The sequence below is a fragment of the Electrophorus electricus genome, chromosome 18 (assembly GCF_041902795.1).
Source record: "Electrophorus electricus isolate QZ-2024a chromosome 18, ASM4190279v1, whole genome shotgun sequence".
Classification (NCBI taxonomy): domain Eukaryota; kingdom Metazoa; phylum Chordata; class Actinopteri; order Gymnotiformes; family Gymnotidae; genus Electrophorus; species Electrophorus electricus.
The window spans coordinates 18981513-18994000 of NC_137514.1; the positions used below are offsets into that span (position 1 = coordinate 18981513).

At 37.8% G+C, this 12488-nt stretch overlaps 1 protein-coding gene and 1 non-coding gene across 2 annotated transcripts; both read left to right on the plus strand.

Annotated features, from left to right (window-relative positions):
- The first annotated feature begins 1504 nt into the window (after window positions 1–1504).
- trnas-cga (transfer RNA serine (anticodon CGA)) lies at window positions 1505–1586 on the plus strand. Its single transcript has one exon. It is a non-coding gene; the product is annotated as a tRNA-Ser (tRNA).
- A 5128-nt stretch (window positions 1587–6714) lies between these two features.
- On the plus strand, window positions 6715–12052 carry mnx2b (motor neuron and pancreas homeobox 2b). Its single transcript, XM_027012947.3, has 3 exons — window positions 6715–7531; window positions 9273–9433; window positions 9842–12052. Exons 1-3 carry the CDS (start codon window positions 7099–7101, stop codon window positions 10214–10216), a joined length of 969 nt encoding a protein of 322 aa, XP_026868748.2. The 5' UTR covers window positions 6715–7098; the 3' UTR covers window positions 10217–12052.
- Window positions 12053–12488: the final 436 nt, after the last annotated feature.

Below are 12488 nucleotides of genomic sequence, written 5' to 3' on the forward strand. Positions count from 1 at the left end.
TATTAGTACCTACTGTCACAAGGTTAAGTGTCCTGATAGATGAGACATGTAAATAAAAGGGACGTGTAATACCTTCCTCACCTACGCACACACACAGACGCACGCACAGATGCGCGCTTGCACGTTACATTCACACTGCGTCATTTTAGTTGTACCATCTTCCTCTAGCTGACAATTTCTGAAATCACAGAATACACAAACGTACACACATAAAAGAAATGTATAGGTCAGGAGTGTATTGATGCATGCCCGTGTAAGGCAAAACATGTAATTGTGTATTTAAATTTGTATAAATTTAATTTTAAAAAATCGTTTCGTTCTGCTTACAGAAAAAAAAGTGGCACTGAGTTCTGAAAATCAATGAAAGTGTAGCACATAACAGTGCTAAATAAAACAAGTCTGTTATCAAGGTCTGAAATTATAGGGGTCTTGTTATATATGTTTTATCATTAAATCATATCATATATAATCATATAAGCAATAAAAAATAATGGTATCAAATAAATAAATAATGGTATAATTAAATCATTCTTTCCCAATTGTTTTAAACACATCCTATCAAATGTAAAAAAAAATATTTATGCACTTGAGATGGAACATGAATAAAAAAGATTGATACACTGACTTTTTTTTTCAGTCTGCTGCAATGGACTACTGATGATATTTCACTGTTGCGAGCCTCCAGATCCAGAGGGCCATGCGCCCACGACAGGACCCCGTTTCAGTTCTGAACGCCTGAGCTAAAAGAAGATGGAGTGATAGGCTAAGTGTGATAAACGACATGTCAGATCATCACACAGATTAACCCCTCTTCCAATCGAGTATTACTTAATGAACCTTACTGACGAAACGAACTGAATAGGTATTATGCTATATAGCGGATGGCATCAATTTGGAAATGTTATTCAGAGGCCGTATTCACCGGACCATTCCAAACAGTCTCTCTTTTTAAATGTGGCTTTCTGTTTTGCTTTTTAACCAGTACGAATTATAATTGGAAAAGACATCTGGTCCTAAATTCGACAGAGTTGAAAGTTAACTTCGGGTCTGCAGAACTGATTCACATTTGTGACCCAGCCTACAGTAGGCTATTCATTATGGCTGATTAAAAATGAACGAACAGAAACAATTCATATGCTCTGCAGCTCCAAGACAAGATGACTGGGTATTTCATCACCGCTAAGGTGACACAGGCTCTTTCTCAATCGAACAGCTGCCACCGCAAAGAACCACCTTTGCTACGAGTTTACTCGACAATTTATGGCAGTGAAAAAAAAAATGCTGGCTTGATCGAGCAATTGATTTTTCTGTCTTAAAACTGAAGGATTGCGCTTGATTTGCAGGTGCCAAAGAGGTGTCACATTGCTCCCATCGGCAAAATCATTAACGTGTTTACGACTAAAATCATTATACTACTTTATTCGATAGCCTAAATCCATCAGGTCAATTCTGTAAGAGTTCAACTGGCATGACTGATAAATTACTTTTGTTAATCTTGAACAGCGCTGTGATGGCCGAGAGGTTAAGGCGTTGGACTCGAAATCCAATGGGGTTTCCCCTCGCAGGTTCGAATCCTGCTCACAGCGGAGCTTATGTGTTCTCTTCAAAAAGTTACACTGCTCACCTTTGTATTTCAAATTTCTCCTTGCTGTGAATTTTCCCTCTCCCAGGCCACCATGTGTTGACTCCGAATTGGCTGCTGTTTACAGTGAGAAGAGCATGAACTCCTTGACAAGACTAGCTCCTGAACCAGTTGATGTGTTTTGTTGTTATGAATGCAAGTGTACATGTCTTTGGAAATATTTCTAAATAAGCTATTTATATATTGTGGCTAAGAGCATAAGGACATCCCTTACTACCCAAACGCACACCATTGTCAAGGTATGTGTGCATCATTAATTAAGTTGTCTTCAGTGTTCATACGATCTGCCGACCCCTGAGCTGCGCAGGAAGTTTGAAATTCTCCACCTGCGTTAGAAGGAGCGTGTGAATGAAACAATGGAAGAGTGGAAAAGGCCAGAGGTGCATTGTTCTCGAAGGCCAGAGGAGAAGAGCAAAGGATTTCAGATGGGGCAAGGGAGGATCAATGCCTGTAAAACATCCTAACCATTCTGGCCCTTTGGAAGCAGCCTCTCCATGCAAGAAACCCAAAACAAAAACAAAACACTAACCAAGTGTAAAGAGATTCACATTAGTATATCCATATTAATACTTAAGTATCATCACCTTAGGAGTGAAGATAAGAAGTAAACAAAAATATAAATAATAGAATAACAGAAACAAGTATTGGACAGGCTTGCAGTCATCTGCCAAAATCAGTGCACTTTGCATAAAACCATCTGCTGGATATGAGTAGTGCATGTGACATTGATAAAGTTCCATAATTTCCAATCATGCAGTAAATGGATAAAGATATACACATCAAAGGTGTTCAAAGTTACATTATTCCCAGCAATAGGCAATAAAATGCTTTGATAGACAAACAGCTGGCAGTAAAATCACACCATACATTACTGTGGGAATTACAGTTATAATTACCTTGAACTTACAGTGACATCACTGTCTGTGAGCTCTTGATAACTTGTCTCATGTTAGTTAAAAGCATTCCGACTTGGTGCTTTCCTGAGGCTGTGATACTTAGTCACATAGGTCAGTAACATGAAACACTGTAATGCCTTTTAATTCTAATTGTCGTTTTAGTTTTAACATGCACTATCAGTGCACTGCATACTGTTCATCAGGAAAAGTGATTCATTGCAAGCACCTGTATTCAAGCATCCCAGCTTGTCAAACGTGTCCCCCTTCTACATTAAGTGCATATAGAAAGAAGAAAAAGGGAGAGCAAGACAGTGGGGGTCATTGGGACCATGCTGTTGTGGGAAGAGAGGGAGTGGATTTTGAAGCCATTCAGTGATGTCTCTCTTGGCTGTAATCATTCCATGTGCAGGCAGTGATGAGAGCGGGAGAAAGTAATTACGCCTTGTCCTGAGGTGATAGGCGCGATAAAGCTCTGTTTATCTGCCGTCACACAAAGAAGCTGTTGTGTGGCTAGGATTATAAAGGGTCCGCGCATTGTAAAGGGCCCCCTCGTTAAATGGCCATAAAGCTCGGGCCATGAAAGGTGCTTTTGTTACCTGGGTGGAAAAAACAAGCAAGGTGAGCTCCCTCAGGTTAACAGGAAAAAAAGGAAAGAGGTGGTGAAGACAAGGTGTCAAAGATCAAGTAGGGGCTGCATTTGACGCAGGCCAATCACGGCTACCAGTTTCCTTCTGACACTGCCAGAGCGCTGTGGTAGTCATAACAAAACTGAGTAACACATTCAATCCCTCAAATGCAATGGATAAGGTGTAATAAACAAATTAGCCTTGCATTTCTAAAAGGCAAAAAGGCATCAAAAGAAGTAAGCATTCTAGAACATTGGGAGCCTTGTTGAAAGCCAAAAGCATGGAAAACCATCAGCTCAAAACAGTAACATTTCTTAAACCACTTTTCTTCTTTAGGTTGTTCAGTTTGGAAAACCATGGAAGAGATTTCCAGTGTCACAGCACATTAATCATCGCAAAATGGAACTGAGAAACTCTCTCTAAGGATTAATGTCATCTAAACTACATGTTAGGAATCCTGAATGCAGGGCCAGGAATTACTTTCTTCTGGTGAATCGTGTGATGGGAGAAAGAGTAAACATTCTAGCCCTGTATGGAGGGTGTAGTCTAAGAAACAAAATGGAAGTAAATTCGAGGACCTACACACACACACACACACACACACACACACACACACACACACACACACACACACAAATACACATCATGCACATATACCTTACAGTTCATTCTATAGGGTCAAACATTAGTCAATGATTGATGGGCATTTTGAGTGTGAGAAAATCGAATAAATTTCTTTATCTCGTTAACAGGTTGACATTAATTAGGGTCCCAAGGTTCAGTTGGAGGCCCGAGTGATTTATCATATTACTCTACCAGTGTGGGAATTGGGGTAAAAAGACAGCATTTTACTTCATAATAAGGTTATTGTACTCCCATGCATTAATCAGAAAATGTGTGTATATAAGACCAGATAAGGGTTGTGTGCAGTTTAGTTTAATGCAGGTCAGTTCAGTTCATGTCACATCGCTGACCGACAATCTAAAACAAGCAAGACAAACAAACAAACAAGCAAAAAAATTGCAAATGGACAGTTCAATTAGCCCTGGTTCAGAGGAGACGAGAGAGCATACACTTGGCAGCATATTCATCGCAGAGCTGCGATAATGATTGAAAAATATACTTGTAATCGGTGATAAATTCTGTAATGTTCGGTAAACTGGACAGGCATTAAGTTTTACAGCCTGGATTCACTGATAATCTTTAACTTTGTTGCACAGCGCAAGAACCGGAGTCACGGTGTGTGTGTGTGTGGGGGGGGGGGGGGTGGTTACCGGGCAGATATATGATTGTATGGCCTAAGAAAGAAAGACCTCAGTCTGGCTTTTGACTTCCTGAATTCAACTTAGTATTTTGATAACAACGAAAACTATCGGCGAAGTGAGAACAGAAACAAGAAAGTAAAAGATAAAAAGACATTGTGCAGAAACTTTAGGCGAAAGCTTAACCTTAAGCGAAAGCTTAATAACCTAAATAATGATTCAGCCTACAATTCATGTGCAATGCAATTAATATACAGTATACTTTTTGTACAATACAAAATAAATAAATAACCAATGTAAGTAGGTTATGTTATCCTGTGGTAAAAAAACAAAAACAAAACAAAAAAACCCCAAAACAAACAAAAAAAGCCCCCCAAAAACAAACTAGGCAAGATTATCAGCCGTTTCAGATTTTTCCAAGGGCAATGTTTTAAACAAAATGTCTACATTTTGTTTTATCGTTATTTTTGGCTTTTTAATTGCGAGCTTGCCATCATATAAAGGCCTTTTTAAAATCTGTCTCCTTTTTTTATTCTCTTGAGATTTTATTTGAAAAAGTGAAGGAGCCAATAATAAACTGAAGGAGCTAATCTAAAAGGAAACACAAGCAAATGGAAAGACCCTACAAAGAGTAATGCAAGAACGTGTGTGTATGTGAGCGTGAGTGTGAATAAGTGAATAGGCTATACTTATTCAGACACGTGACACGGGTAGCGGTGCCATACCAAGCATTGATTCAATATAATTTGTGCGCCTATGTCTCTTGGTGCCAATGACGGATTTACCAGTGGCCTGCCTATTTAAATTAGTTTAAAATCATAAAGGCGGCGGAACAGGCAATGGGGGAAGAGGTTGCTTCGAATACGCGCGAAGCACTTGGCGGCAGGCGTTGATTTCCCCTGAGCAAATTAGCTCTATATCAGCAATGGCGACAGCAGGTAATCTACGTGATAGGGACAGAAAGGATAAGGGGTGTCACCGCTTCAATCTTCTCGGGTCAGCTGCTACAAAAACATCACTTTTTCTGAGCGACGTTTTCAGAAACGATGACATCTTCGATTTTATTATTCTGTGTATGGTTATTGGACACGTTTAAAACGTGAGATGAATGCAGAATTTCAATTCACTGCGCCTCGACTGGGCCTGCTGTATATTCGACCAAACGGACGCCTATTGCCAGTATTTGACTTATCGGCACGTCGCCTATCGAAACGAAACGAAAAAGGAGAAATACTATGTTTTAATTCTTTTAACGCAAGAGTTACTGGGATAATTAATAGTTATTAGAACATTAACTATTTGCGTGTCATAAATGATCGTTTGATTTCTTTAGTTGTTTACCGTGCATTCCAACACTCGCTATAGTGAATAAACAGCGAATAAAATGTAATAGAATGGTGTTTCAAATACATATTTAATTATTTAGAAATACTTTTTGGTTGCGTGTCTTCAACCAGGGGCCTGCTTGTTTATTATGCTGAGTTGTTAATTGTCAGTTATGAACAATATTAACTTTTTATTTATACATTATTTTAGTTTCATAATTTTGTAGAAATAAAAAAATGACGATGCTGCATACATGTTGAGTATATACATAAACAGATAGTAGATAATCATTGAATCACAATTCTTAATAGTCTATTTTATGTGTATAATTATAGATCATTAAATTTAATATCAGTTCAGATTCTTAAAAATAATATAATTGGAGTTTAAATCAAAAGCTGTTACAAATACCATAATTCCGTCTATTACCTTCATGAACTAGTTTCAACACATGCATTAAGCTATTACTAACAATATTTTCTTCTTCTTCTTCTTCTTCTTCTTCTTCTTCTTCTTCTTCTTCTTCTTCTTCTTCTTGTGGTTGCTCTTGTTGTGGCTAGTAAGAATTACTGTTATTAAAATTATATTTGTATTTATGTAGTAATTCATTGCGACATAAATAAATACTTTCATAGCCTAACTGGGAATATAAAACATTTAGTTACCGTTTCGCGAAATTTGAAACATAAGAAAGAGTAGACGTTTCTAGGTCAGCTGTTTGTATAGAAAAGAAAGCCCGAGTCTAGTCGTGTAAAGTCTCTGGTGTAAAAATAAACACTCACCGAACTCTCTCACCCGATGACGGAAAACGAGAACGTGATTAGTTAATTAGAAGACTGTCAAGTAATAGAACTCCCGCGGGGCAGCCACTCGAGCCAATCGTCGTTTGCTGAAACGTTGAAGTGCTGTAGCGTTTGCTCAAGGAAGTGCACAGTGCAAGGCGAGATGGCAAACATGTCTTTCAGAGAGGATTTTGAAAAAAAAGTATATATATATCGGGAAGCTACAAAGAGGTGAACTTATTTTAGCGGTCAAGTTAAAAGCTTTGTGTTTTGCAGTACATGGCCGCATGACAGCTGAAAGTAGTCTATGGTTTGTTTACTTTAGTCTCCTTTTTAAACAGGATGGGATCGAAGTGGTGGCAAACACAGACATCGCGGTCTAACGTGTGAACATTTGAACCTACAGAGGGAAAAAAAATCATCTATCCGGCATTCCGGGCAAACACAATTGCGCACAGAATTTGAATTACTAGGCGACTACAAGGAGAAGTTTTATGTAGTGATTTTTGTTGCTTTTGCGCGCTGCTCTGAACAGTTTTAGTAACGCCCCGGAAAGTAGCTGCTATGGAGAAATCGAAAAATTTCAGGATCGATGCTCTGCTGGCAGATGAAACGCATCGAAGTAACCGAGAACTGTCGCCGCCTCTGAGCAACGATAGTCCTACGGGTAGCCCGGTGTCCTGCCGCCGTGCCGACACCCCGTCGCCTCGTGTTATTCAGCTTCAGCCCGGGATCATACCCAAACCAGGTCTGCTCAATCTACCCCACCCAGGACTTTCTCCTTTGCCACAGAGTCCAATCCCAGGGATGTACCCAGCGCCCATGTACCCTATGACGGCATTGGGAGCCCAACATCCAGCATTTGCGTACTCTAGTTTTTCGCAGCTGACTCAAACATACCCGGAACACCTGAAGGCGGCAGCAATGGCTGGATCCCTACCGCTGGAGCACTGGATACGAGCCGGAATCATGGTGCCTCGCCTTCCGGACTATAGCAGTGAGTTACTCCCTAATTTTATTTGTTATTATACTTAAAAATTAACTTATTTTATGTAGCTAAAGTATTCACAAATCTGCCCATACGGAGGTCCTGCGACCTTTCAAGACGAATCTCAAAATAATCCGTCATAAAATATTTTATATGTGCGAAAATAAAGTCCTCGAGTTTGCTTCTAACACAGGTCAGATCTAGTTGGAAAATTGCAGGACTCCTGTCAGTTGCAGGAACCTGTTCTATAACAAATAAGGCCCAAGAGTCAACGAAATGTCTCTTAAAAGTAAACAATAATGTGCCATTTTTAGCCACTCCAAATTACAGTATGTGAATGTTATGCACTTAGGCTACATTGCAGCATATCTAGAAGAGAGATAGATAGAGAGAGAGTTTTTTTTAAAACTAAAACGGTATTCGGGTGTAACAAGTGCTTGAGAAACAATATATTCTTTATTAATAACAGATTTTTAGGTAGACATCCTGAAATAAGCAGATTTTGTAATCCATCCATCCATTTATTTAAGATATGAAAATCTTATGAAATTTGAAAATCTACTGAAATTAGCCTACAAAGTAATTAGATGTCTTCGAAATGATAATGATATTATTATTATTATTATTATTATTATTATTATTATTATTATTATTATTATTATTATTATTATTATTACTAATTACTAATATAATAATAATAATAATAATAATAATAATAATAATAAGAAGAAGAAGAAGAAGAAGAAGAAGAAGTCTGTCTGTGTGGCTAATAAAAAAATGTAATTAAATTAAAAATAATAATAAAATGGGATCTATAAGGCCTTGCATGCATGTATATTGCTTCAATGTAACATAAAAATGGTCCAACAGTGAAAACTGTCAGTTGGTAATAACTGTTAGGGGACAGCTCTACCTTTTGTTTTGTGAAACTACAATTTATAGCAGTCTGCAATGGCCCTCTTTTTGGTTTATTTATATACCCATAAACATTGTCTTATTTGAAATGCCTTTGTGTGTGGAGGAGACTATAAACAAACACCTTAAGTGTTCTTGAGTTCATCAATAAAATCCCCAAAGCATTCATTGAATTTTCATTAAGTTAATGGTGTGCTCTCACATTTATGGTCCTCGTACCCACTTCCTCTGTGTCCTCACATCAGCAATAAACTGCAGTAAAGCTATTATTCTTAATGATTGCGGACAATTTCTGGGTCGGTGTGTGTGTGTGTGTGTTTGCTACTAATCCTTCAGATTTTTTAAAAGAAACAATAATCTTATAGAAATAATCTGGACATGAATTACAGTAGAGCTACAAAAATTTGCCTTTGTGCTTAAATCTTAAAGGTTCTTGAATGCATCTTATGTTATTGTCATCGATTTATAGTTTTAACAATGACGTACATGCTTTTAAGAGAGAATTGCCCCTGAAAGTTTATGTCCTCCCAACAAATCAATAAAAAAGATCAAATGTAAAGTAAATGTATTTTCACTTATTTATAAGTAAACTGGACAGCATTCTACATCATAATTGTATAATTAAACAATAAAAATATACCCCTAGTTACAATACAGTAAAATCATGCAAGTTGTTTTTCAGTGCTAATTTGTTGAAAAACTTCTTTCTTCTTCTTCTTAGTATTATTATTATTATTATTATTATTACTTTGTCTTTGTGGGCTTTTTAAAAAGGTTACAGCCTTGTATGGCCTGTTTTGAATATCTTCTCTTTTTTCTCCTTCATCTTCTTTAGCTGGCCCTCAGACAGGGTTGATGGGTAAATGTCGGCGGCCACGTACAGCATTTACCAGCCAGCAGCTACTTGAGCTGGAGAACCAATTCAAGCTTAACAAGTATCTTTCCCGGCCCAAGCGCTTTGAGGTGGCTACCTCACTAATGTTGACTGAGACACAGGTAAGGGATGTGTGTGTGTGTGTGTGTGTGTGTGTGTGTGTGTGTGCGCGTGCGCGTGTGTGTGTGTGTGTGTATGAGAGATTGCTCTGATACAATGTCTGATGTTAGAATTTTAGTAGGTCAAGTCAGATGTAGATATCTATAAAAGGGCTACTAGTTAACGTCTTGTTACAGAACTGGCATAAAGAAAGGGATGTGATAAAAGATACATTGTACTGAATATAAAATTACTGGAAAATTGGGCTGACTGCTACCGCTACTATCAATTTAGTACTTCAAGGCCCATAAAGGTCTCATCAACATTGAGCTGGGAACCTCTTTTAAAGTTCTTGCTTCATCAAGAGGGTGTCTTAATCCTGTATGTCTTATCCTGCATGTTTTGACCAAAACCTCTGTGTGTATGTGCAGGTGAAGATCTGGTTTCAGAACCGCAGGATGAAATGGAAACGCAGTCGTAAGGCTAAGGAGCAAGCTGCCCAGATGGAGGCGGAGCGACAGCGGGGTGGAGCTAAACCGACTAGTGAGAACTCAGCTGGGGAAACCCAGAGGGCAGGCCCTCAGGATGTGGAGGGCCTTGGTGAAGAGGATGCAGATGAAGAGGAAGAGGAGGAGGATGAAGATGAGGTGGAGCAGCACGAGTTCATGAATGGCGACATTAGCATGCAGGGTTCTGACTTTCTTCAGAATGACACGGAGGTGGAATACCACCACCACAGCCCATATTCTGATGATGACATGGTGCAGATAGGAGGTGGGGACAGGAAGATTGGGGCAGGATTATGAGAAGACAGGAGAATCAGGAGATGGGATCCACTCTCTGTGTTCTGAACTGAGTGACTGCCTAATGATAAAAGTTCCTGATGGGCATGTTTGAACATCTCAGACAACTCCACTGTGGCTTGTGATAATACAATAAAAAAATTAAAAAAAGTTGTAAAGGCAGTATAATACAGGTATGACAGGCTGTACTACAGGAAAGTAATATCACTGCAGAGTACTAAACTCTTTATTAATACATTTTATCCTGTAACATTAGTGACAACACTAAGCTCTACATTTGTGTAGTCCTCCAGAATCTCAGTCTGATACATCAAACATGATTCCTTATCAAATACACTCATAAAATAATGCACACATGCATGAATACACAACATATATGTCTTAATAAGAGTGAGTTTCCCTAATCTGACATACTTTAGGACATGGATGTGACATTGCTTTGAAAAGTGCTGGGGACAAGAATATGCATTCTTCAGCTGCCCCTCAAATTCGTGTTTCCTTTAAGAAACCAAGCATGTTCACTGAAAGAAATCAGCGCTGGGACAGAACATAGAGGTTCACGTAAGGTTGCGTTTGTCAAGCCTATCGGCGTCGGACAATACAATTAGTCTCAGCATTATGGTTTAAATATATTTGTAGGTTGTTTTTTTATTTATTTTGATTAAAAATAATTTGTTTCATTTCAAGAAATGATAGTTGTGCAGCATTTATTATCTCGGCATCGTGTGACATTGTAAACATGGACGTTTTGTTATTCTATCGTAAGGAGCAGGAAACTTTTTTTTTTTATTGACTAAAACAAACAGATACGAATTATTATTCAAGGAATCAATATCATCCTGCTGTTAAACCTAGAAGTTGTAAAATAACTTGGGATGCATTTTTCAAAGCTTTGCTGCATATGAGGATCATTAGGAAATTACTCATGCCACAGAATGAAACATGCCAATATTTACATACATTCAGGATTCATTATGCAAGACAATTGCTAGGATAACTTAAAACCATCTTCCACCCCTATAAATCTTTGAAACATCCTTGTAAACATTTCCCGTATTGCCACTGTATTTACTACTCTGATGGCATGATGGTGCTTTTTTGGTTACACTTTGTGGTGGTTGCAGTTATGAACTTACAAAAGCCTTTTGAAATGCTACATAACATGTAATAACTCTTGATATAAGTGTATGTTTGTGCAAAAGTACCAAAATATGCTCTTAGGCCTCTATGTTGTAATTATAAACAATTTTAAATTATTAAACCTATGTTGGACTGCTAAGGTTAGTAGGTATAACAGCTAAAATAAATTGATATATGTATCCAGTTGACATACTACAGAATAATTCCATAGCTCTTAACAGAGCAAAGTGAAGCCAGTGAACTATAAAAACAAGAAAGTACATAAATTCAAACTTTAAGTGTATTATCTAAGTATATGTGACTACCAAATGATCCTAGAGGCCCTTGTAGTTCAGTGTGTGACTGAGGGTTAGTTTCCAGTTGATCTGAGATGGCAGTAAGAGCTGGGTTTATGTGCTTTAAGGAGAATGGAAATTCATTTTCACTTTTAACTTGAATTTTCCTTGGAAAACAAATCAGGTCGATAAGCCAACATATTTGTTAGGGTTACAGGTGCCAGTGAGTCTTGTAGAAAGGTATCGTTAGTCCACTGGTGGCAATTACATACTTGTTTTCCAAGGATAAAGTGTTTGAGGTTTACTGCTGGAAGATGTTTTTGCACTCCTGTTCAACTTGAGATTATTTAAACCTACTGAGGTCATTCTAATTTATTTGCTTCATTATTTGATTCATGTGCTTGTTGTGAAGTCCATGTAATAAAAATGCAATATTATTAAGTTGACCTATGTTGTTCAGTATGAAATCTGATGTTTTCTCTTTAGACTCTCAAATTGAGAAATTGAGAACAATTGAAAATTGTATTATTTCTTAACTGCTATGATAGTGTTACATATTACATCATCTACTTGTGCATAACATAACATACAACCAGTTGTATTTGTTTTTTGGAAAGGATAAGAGATTAAGGATTCATAACCATTGTCATAGCACCAAACAAACACTAAAAGCCTGTGCAAAGAGAATCACTCCTCGACATCAACATCTGAGAAACAGTGCAGTTAAAGGGATACTCCATCCAAATATGCAAAGAGAATTTAACAATTAATTAAACTCTGAGGGCATAATTTTCATTTTGCTATCTGACCACTATTACCACTCATTCATTGGTGGCAACTTCACCATTTTTAGGCGAGAC